Source organism: Sinocyclocheilus grahami, unplaced genomic scaffold (genome assembly GCF_001515645.1).
Source record: "Sinocyclocheilus grahami isolate Dianchi unplaced genomic scaffold, SAMN03320097.WGS_v1.1 scaffold4164.1, whole genome shotgun sequence".
Taxonomy (NCBI): domain Eukaryota; kingdom Metazoa; phylum Chordata; class Actinopteri; order Cypriniformes; family Cyprinidae; genus Sinocyclocheilus; species Sinocyclocheilus grahami.
Genome location: NW_015509155.1, coordinates 5883 through 15421, shown reverse-complemented (window position 1 = coordinate 15421; position 9539 = coordinate 5883). Strand labels below are relative to the sequence as shown.

The window sequence follows — 9539 nt, the reverse complement described above, 5'->3', positions numbered from 1 at the left end:
AGAGTCAAAGTGCTGCAGCTCCGGCTGACGCCAGTCAAATACTTTTGCTCAAACTATGATCATGTGACTAGTTAGATAACATGGAAAAGAAACACAAAGGAAGCGAGAAACTATTCACAATACATTTACTTTGTTTCATTGTATATCACAGACTTAAATTCATATAATAGCATAATTATATCAGCAATACAAGTGATTTTTATAACCTGATCATTAGAATAATTTCTGCAGCGGATGGTGGAGTTAATTTATGTGGAGAGACACAGATCACATCACAGTCTGAATCACTTAAGCTAATCAATGGGGTGCCTCAAGGTTCAGTTTTTGGTCCTCTTCTCTTCTCCTTTAGCACAACCAAACTGACCATCTTACCTCAATTCACTACTGCTACTGTGTGCTCCCTCCCACCAGTTACGATCACTGAACAAGCGGCACCTTGTTGTTTCTTCACAAAAAGGCACAAATTAATTTTCCAGACCCTTCAGCCTCTCTGTTCGTCTTTGGTCGAATGAGCCAAACCCCAGCTTGGCTGAAGATGCACATCTTCCGCAAACACTCAACCACCCAACAACCCTAAACCGATGCACTTACACTCACACAAGAAATCCTCTTCTTTATCTTCTCAGCATTGTTATAGCGTGTTTACTAATCTGCCTTTCTAATATTTCGTATAATCTAATGCGCGTATGAGTCTATGCTTTATTGTTTGGAATGATTTGTGTGTATGTTTGTGTACTAAACCATATTTTGGGGACAAATTTGCACCCAGAAGATGAGTTAAACCTAAAAGAAAATAACAATCTCTTTTAGGGACATCCTCATTTGTAAAATTTGTATAAAAGTATAGTAAATAAAGGTTTTAATATGGTCATTTAAACATTTTATATGGTTATATAACTATGTTATAGTATTTATAGCCGTATATAAAAACAGAAGTCTATGGAATGTCCTCATTTAGACAGCTTAGTGAATGTGTGTTATATATTTTGTATATTATGTAGGCTATGTTATTCCTGTTGTTAATCTGAATGGCTGCTACATTGGCCAGGTCTCTCTTGTAGAAGAAAAAAAAATAATAATAATTTCAGTAGGACTTTCTGGTGAAATAAATAAAGTAAACTGACATGTATGACATCAAGTACATTTATTAAGAGAAAATGTCCACCACTGCAAATAGTTTCTTGCTCACAGCTGCTTTATTGACTGATTGTTTCTGTTCTGGCAGACTGATGCTTACAAAATCAAAGAAACAAATTTAGTTAATAAACTAAAACACTTAAACATTGAAGCTTGCTCACATATTTCAGCACAAGAAGGCGAAGTTTTTCTTTCTAGAACTCTGTACAACCAAAACAGACAGTCACTTAGAGGAATATTTCAGCTTTTGTGCCAGCAGTGACCTGCAGTTTTCACTTATTTTTCAGTGAAATTACAAGTTTTTTATCAAATCAAAAATCTAACTGTTGATTTCTGAAACCGGATATTTACAGAAGAGCAAGAAATGGCACTACTGAGAAGATGAAAACAAAAACAACAATATTGTACAGTAATATTAGTTTGGCATTATGTGGTTAATGCTGTAATCAGAGTGAATCTCGTCCTAACTGAAGGTTGCTGTATTGCATCACTGAGAGACTTCATGCTTCTGACAGAAGAAACCTAAAATCACACAAAGGTATTGTCACAGAGAAACAAGGTGAGTGCATGACATTCATCTACAAATATTCATATTTCAATCATGAGGCAGAGATGGTGTCAGAAACTGTCTTCAATTACTCAGCTCTTCTGTGAAACAAGATGTTTTCTGCAAACTTAAAACAGAGAATAACTATGAGACTATCAAGATCCAAAAATGACAAAAACACCACAAAAAGAAAACGTAAACGTGATTTTTGCCTTCACCAGCGTCAAACCTGAATATGTGCAAGAACTGAAGAGCTTTAAAATGAGCAATGAGTAGAAAAGCTAAAAAGATTGAAATGTAGATCAATTGTGTGTTTTCAATGTATGGAGAACAGCTGTGTGTGTTAATGTTCAAAAAACATCGAGTCAAACTGGTCTGGAATGACTGGAAAGTGAAGGTCATTTCTGGCTGAACTGACTACTTTAAAACACATCTGTATATAAAAAACACTTGCTTTCTGCACTTTACTAAAGTAAAACACGAAAGCAGCAGCCAGCATTATTTTCTGTTTTACTTTAACACAAAAAGTGCTCTGTGGTTTAAAGCTGGTGTGAAAATGTCCATCACACTAATCAGACCGACTCTGCAGACTTCACCACAGCATGCTGCTTTAAAGGGACAGTACACCAAAAAATGAAAAATCTTTAAAATATTCAGTATATATATATTTTTTTTTTAAAGATAGCTCTGCTCAGTACTGGCAAGTTACCAAGTAATTAATTGCTACTTTTTAGGTCGGAAATTTTAATTTTATTTTATTTTTTCTGTTACTATCCCTTAAATGAAAGTGTCTTTTACCACCGTTCACATGTAGCTGAACTTTTTTTTTAGCATTAAAATGTTATCATTAAAATGAAGCTAAACTCACCAGAAACATGCAGATGAATCTCTTTAATGAAGGTTATGTGAGTAGTAGTGTGTGAAGGTCCATATCTCTCCACTCCACATAAATAAACTCCAGCATCTGCTGCAGAAATGTTTCTGATGCTCACAGTAAAATGATCTTTCTGACTGTCAGACAGGGTGAACTTCTCCTCAGATGATTGTGATGATTGTGAGCTGTTCAGCACATGGACAGGATCTCCGTTCACTCTGTACAAGACTTTGGTGTGTGTTTGAAACTTATGATCATATTCACAGTGAAAAGTGATTGTTTGTCCTTTAGATGCAGTCCGGATAACAGACGTCCCACAAGAAGAAGAGGCTGAAAATGATTTCAACAAATCAATGTGACATGCACTGAAATCTTGAACTATTATTAGTATTATTAAAGGTGCACTAGGGAACTTTGGCCTCTCTATCGCCATCTCTGTTTGACACATAAAGTGTCACTTTCCTTGCAGAGTTACTGTACAACCAAAACAGACAGTCACTTAGAGGAATATTTCAGCTTTTGTGCCAGCAGTGACCTGCAGTTTTCACTTATTTTTCAGTGAAATTACAAGTTTTTTATCAAATCAAAAATCTAACTGTTGATTTCTGAAACCGGATATTTACAGAAGAGCAAGAAATGGCACTACTGAGAAGATGAAAACAAAAACAACAATATTGTACAGTAATATTAGTTTGGCATTATGTGGTTAATGCTGTAATCAGAGTGAATCTCGTCCTAACTGAAGGTTGCTGTATTGCATCACTGAGAGACTTCATGCTTCTGACAGAAGAAACCTAAAATCACACAAAGGTATTGTCACAGAGAAACAAGGTGAGTGCATGACATTCATCTACAAATATTCATATTTCAATCATGAGGCAGAGATGGTGTCAGAAACTGTCTTCAATTACTCAGCTCTTCTGTGAAACAAGATGTTTTCTGCAAACTTAAAACAGAGAATAACTATGAGACTATCAAGATCCAAAAATGACAAAAACACCACAAAAAGAAAACGTAAACGTGATTTTTGCCTTCACCAGCGTCAAACCTGAATATGTGCAAGAACTGAAGAGCTTTAAAATGAGCAATGAGTAGAAAAGCTAAAAAGATTGAAATGTAGATCAATTGTGTGGTTTCAATGTATGGAGAACAGCTGTGTGTGTTAATGTTCAAAAAACATCGAGTCAAACTGGTCTGGAATGACTGGAAAGTGAAGGTCATTTCTGGCTGAACTGACTACTTTAAAACACATCTGTATATAAAAAACACTTGCTTTCTGCACTTTACTAAAGTAAAACACGAAAGCAGCAGCCAGCATTATTTTCTGTTTTACTTTAACACAAAAAGTGCTCTGTGGTTTAAAGCTGGTGTGAAAATGTCCATCACACTAATCAGACCGACTCTGCAGACTTCACCACAGCATGCTGCTTTAAAGGGACAGTACACCAAAAAATGAAAAATCTTTAAAATATTCAGTATATATATATTTTTTTTTTAAGAAGATAGCTCTGCTCAGTACTGGCAAGTTACCAAGTAATTAATTGCTACTTTTTAGGTCGGAAATTTTTATTTTATTTTATTTTTTCTGTTACTATCCCTTAAATGAAAGTGTCTTTTACCGCCGTTCACATGTAGCTGAACTTTTTTTTTAGCATTAAAATGTTATCATTAAAATGAAGCTAAACTCACCAGAAACATGCAGATGAATCTCTTTAATGAAGGTTATGTGAGTAGTAGTGTGTGAAGGTCCATATCTCTCCACTCCACATAAATAAACTCCAGCATCTGCAGCAGAAATGTTTCTGATGCTCACAGTAAAATGATCTTTCTGACTGTCAGACAGGGTGAACTTCTCCTCAGATGATTGTGATGATTGTGAGCTGTTCAGCACATGGACAGGATCTCCGTTCACTCTGTACAAGACTTTGGTGTGTGTTTGAAACTTATGATCATATTCACAGTGAAAAGTGATTGTTTGTCCTTTAGATGCAGTCCGGATAACAGACGTCCCACAAGAAGAAGAGGCTGAAAATGATTTCAACAAATCATTGCAACATACACTGAAATCTTGAACTATTATTAGTATTATTAACGGTGCACTAGGGAACTTTGGCCTCTCTATCGCCATCTCTGTTTGACACATTTCAATATTACATTCCTTTTTTTAATGTAGGTTGTGCTTGTTTTTTGGGTCTGTGTACTGTATGGTCGCCTGTGATCAAAACATGAGAGAAATGTTATCCTATCAAGGCATGTATCCAGGGGGGGGAAATGTCATCTTAACAAGTGAGTCATACATAGTAGACGGGTGTTATTTCTGTTTACAGACGACACGTGACCTCATAAATATGACTAACATAAAAATTAAAAATAAACATTCTCAGCTCAAATTATAAATCATTATTATACTGTTGTCAAATATTATAATGCAGTGAGGCAGTTTGAAGTTTTTTCCGTAGTGCACCTTTAAACAGTACTATAATAAAAATATAATACTTAATGTAGTAGGTAATAAAGTATCATACGCACTTCTGTTCACCTCTAATGTAACAACATGACTCCATTCCTGATTGTTTCCACATCTATATTCCCCATCATCCTCTCTGCTGAGGTTCCTGATAAACACTGTGAAGAATTTGCTGTTTTCATCGCCATACAGTGTCGACCCCCCAAAAAACGAGCGTTTAGGACACAAATAGTTGTAGATGTCGGGGTATTTCACGTCGACACGGATCATTTCTCAAACAAAAGGAAGGTTAGGAAAAGGGGCACTGATATAAACCAATACAATTTAGTTTCTTAATATATCTCCTCCTCTCAGATTCACATAGGGTGGTGAAATAATTCTTTGACATGGCTAAAAATAATGAATGGTCTTGTTGCCGATCCTAGACTTCTGGGGGCCCTACGCAAAACTGTGTCGGGGGGGTTATGAACGAATGAATGAAACGCATTTGTCCATGTTTCACTCCGTCTCGAATCACGCTCACGGAAAGAGCTTGAGAAACAGTGTCTCTTCCGCGGCTCGGTACGCTTTCAACTCGTTTTTTTAGTCTCGAGCAAGACTGTACAACATTCACATTACATGATGTGACTGATTTTTTACGTAGAAAGGGCAACAGCGCACTGCATTGAAAGAAATGATCATTCATGATTTCATAACCGCTGCCCAAATTAAAAAACGAAACTAAAAGTAAATAATCTTTGAGAGCAAGGGGGCCCCCTGGTGTTTTGGGGACCCTATGCAGCTTGCGTATTTTGTGTATAGGGAGGATCGGCTCCAGTGGGCGCAGTTCTCAGTGTAATATGACATGATGCGCTCTACTTTTGTGTCCTAAACGCTTATTTTTTGGGTCGACAGCTTATAAAAACGTAGTTCTGTGTTTTTTAGCTTGTTTACTGTCCACCTTGTAACATAGCAGCTTTTAGGCATTGCTCTGTTTTTGTTATAAGTCAGAAATGAAAAGAAGGCAGCTTCCCACAAGAGAAACTCAATGGAGAGCGTTGGATTGTTTCCCCCCTGGTGTGGGCGTGGTCTTCAGATTATGACGCGTGTCGCTCTGTCTCTGTATGTAAGGTGGGAGGAGTTGGATCTGGATGCAACCACGCCCCCTGGATCTTGTGTTCTGCAGTGAGGACCATCTCCTGCCCTCGGACACATTTCTAACCGGCATGCATCTTGCGGTCATCACCGGTGATCGGCTCTGCGCAGATTTTGCTCATCTCAAACGAGCCTCTTGTTTCTACAATTCAAATTCAAAAAGCTTTATTGTCTATCTACAATGGGGTAGAAAATTGTCTTTAAGGCTCAACCAACAAACAATACAATTAATAATCACAACAAAATAATAACAATAATCATCTTAAGATCCTATTTGAAATACTAATGGAAGTTGGGATAAAGGTCTTCTTATACTTGGCCTTTTCAATCAACAAGAGTGTGTTCTCGTGGTCTGGTCGAATCATCTAGTGTCCGCATTCATTTCATTTATTCATTTTCCTTTTAAAAGGTTTTCCACAAACTTTGAAATGGTCAGGAATTTGTTGATGTCCCATTGAAGTGTAGTCGAAATATTAATGTTTTATACATTGACTTTGCACATCAGATGGCAACATCATTTCAGTTGTATTTTCAATGTTTCAACAAAAGTGATTTAGAATCAACATCACAGTGTAACGTCGATTTAATGGCATTGGCTTTTTTTTTTTTTGTGGAAAATTCAACATTGTTTCAACATTAATTGCGGGTGCAAAAGTGATATGGAACGTCACTTTGTAGCATTAATACAATGTAATTAATATTGATGCATCAACACTGACTTAATGCATCAACTTTCAATGCTTGCTTGCTATCTGGATATACTTTTTACTTGTTTGCCAAAGGATTATTGGAAGAGTTTTAATTTCCAACCGACTTCTTAGATGTTTTAGAAACAGTATCTTTAAATGTATGCTGCATTTGATGTAAAACAGTCATTCTGGTATCCAGATAATAGACTTTTCTCTGTCTCGGTTAGCTAATGACCTGAAAGTCTGCTGCCCTGTCAAATTGGACATTTATAGCACTGTAATGTTTTTTTACTGGCTTTGATAAAAATAGTTTTTCTTCATGTAATCAGATAAAATAAGTCTGTTGGTGGAGATATTCAACATGAACTCTAGGTGGGGATGTTTTACAGCTATTAGGCTGCAATATATCTGCACTACGGAGAACAAGCATTAGAGCAAATACAACAATATAACACATGTGTTGCTATACTCTGAAAATGAGATCCAAACACACACACACAAATGACTGCACATGTTTGTAAGCAATTTGATTAAAACCACAATTCACTTTTAATTAGCAGTAAACTAAATGTTTTAAACATAATTGAGTTTAAAGCATTACCTGATTTATGTTACTTTTTATGAAACTTTTAAATGTACTAACATATTAAACAAGTTATAAGTAAAATTTCTAAGTAAATTGAAACTTTATATTTAGAGTGACAGAGATGTATTAGTATTATTATTTAAGAACATAATATTAATAATGACAATATCTCTGAAAAGCTAAATTCAAACAGAAGAAACTGCAGTCATGTGATCATATTTTCAGATAAGGGGAGTTAACCTGAGCACTCTCAGTCTGCCAGTCCTTTCATCTGTCTTTCATCAGATCAAGAAAGAGAAGGAAAGCGGTGAGCACTGCAAATAAACGTGTCTGCTGAGCACTGAACACAGAAAAAGAGGATTTATAGAAAAATGGAACCGATAATTACAGGCGAGTATTAATCTGATAATCGAACATTAATAGTATAATATAGACTGCACAAAGCTATTGCATTGCTAAAAATGACAAAATTGGACCAAAACAATGTTAAATGGATTGGAAAACTACAGGGGCCACATGACACTCAACCATTTGAGAAACTGATAAGTTAGTTATGAAAGAGAAGTCACGTTTTTAAAAGCACTTTAACAATCAGCACAAGCTGAACTGTTATACAGCTCTAGCAAATCTTAGAAGTGAATCCGCTGAGAATATGAACGATCAAACATCATTGAAAGACATAAATAAAATAAAAAGAGTTAGTAAAAAATACTGAATAAAAGCTCTTAATCTTGGCATCAGTCATTACTGGTCAAACGAGACTGTAGATATGACTCCGGTCTGAGCTTCAGTTGAAGTCGATGGGACTGTTCACCAGTTTTATCTTCTCGTCAGGTGAAAATCACACAACTGATCACAAAAAGACAAGTGTGTTATTAATGTGAAAATCTCTGTCTCTCTAACTTCAGGAGATCTGAGGATTGTTTTGTTGGGAATGACTGGAGTTGGAAAGAGCGCAACCGGAAACACCATCCTGGGCAGAGATGCGTTTGAAGTGGATTTCAATCCAGAGTCAGTCACTCAACAATCTGAGGAAAAACAGACAGGAAAAGGTAGAAGAAGCATATCAATAATCGACACTCCAGGCCTGCAGGATTCAAAAAGAAAGGACAATGAAGTTCAGGCTGAAATAGAGAAGTGTATGGGCATGTCCTCTCCTGGTCCTCATGTGTTCCTGCTGGTCATCCGACTGGACGAAAAATACACAGAGGAAAAGATGAAGACAGTGAAATGGATTCAGAAGAACTTTGGAGAAGAAGCTGCTCGTCACACCATCGTTCTGTTCACTCACGCAGATGCACTGAGGAATAGACCACTGAAAGATCACATAGAAGACAGTCCAGATCTACGACAGCTAATAATCAGCTGTGGTGGCAGATATCATGCAGTCAACAATGAGGACAAAAAGAATAAAGCTCAAGTCAATGAGCTGCTGTTGAAGATGGATCAAATGGCGCTTAGAAATGAAGGGAAGCACTACACTAATGCAATGTACTGTAAAGCCCAGGCAAGTCGTAACTGCTGGAAAGCAGTAAAAAAAGCAATAGCTTCAGTAATAGTAGCAGTGCTAGCTGTGGTAGTAGCAGAAGTAAGTAAAGTAGAAGCAATTAAAGCAGCAGCTGGACTATTAATAATTATAGCAGTAGTAGTAGTAGCTGTAGCAGTTTATAAAATAATACGGTCAGGAGCAGAAGCAGTCATGGAGAAGCTGTAGGAGAATTTGTATTCTAAGTGTTTATGATTTGTGTTTCTGATGTTTATTGACAAAAAGAGACTAGAATGTCAATATGCTCCTGCTCTGCATTGATTAGGAGTAGTAGGAGGTGCTGTGAAGCCATTAGTTCAGAACTGAGCTACAGCGGTGAAATTGTTAGAAAACACAATCAAGATGTGGTACAAAACTGATCAAATCCATTGAATAAATTGTATTTAAAATAATTGTAATTTGTGTCATCATTATAAGCAGTATCGCTTGAAATGTTTTAATTCAATTAGTAAATAAATAAAATGAGTAATAAATTCATCCACAAAACTGTTCATGTAATGTCATGTCAAAACTTTAATTTGAACTGATAATTGTGGAAAAGTATATCAACGTTTGAGGT

At 36.3% G+C, this 9539-nt stretch overlaps 1 protein-coding gene across 1 annotated transcript; it reads left to right on the top strand.

Moving 5' to 3' along the window:
• Nucleotides 1–5112: 5112 nt before the first annotated feature.
• On the top strand, nucleotides 5113–8941 carry LOC107576693 (GTPase IMAP family member 2-like; the record flags this gene model as incomplete). Its single annotated transcript, XM_016262835.1, has 3 exons — nucleotides 5113–5313; nucleotides 7720–7741; nucleotides 8343–8941. Coding segments are annotated over exons 1-3 (822 nt in total), but the record flags the coding sequence as incomplete, so codon positions are not given.
• Nucleotides 8942–9539: the final 598 nt, after the last annotated feature.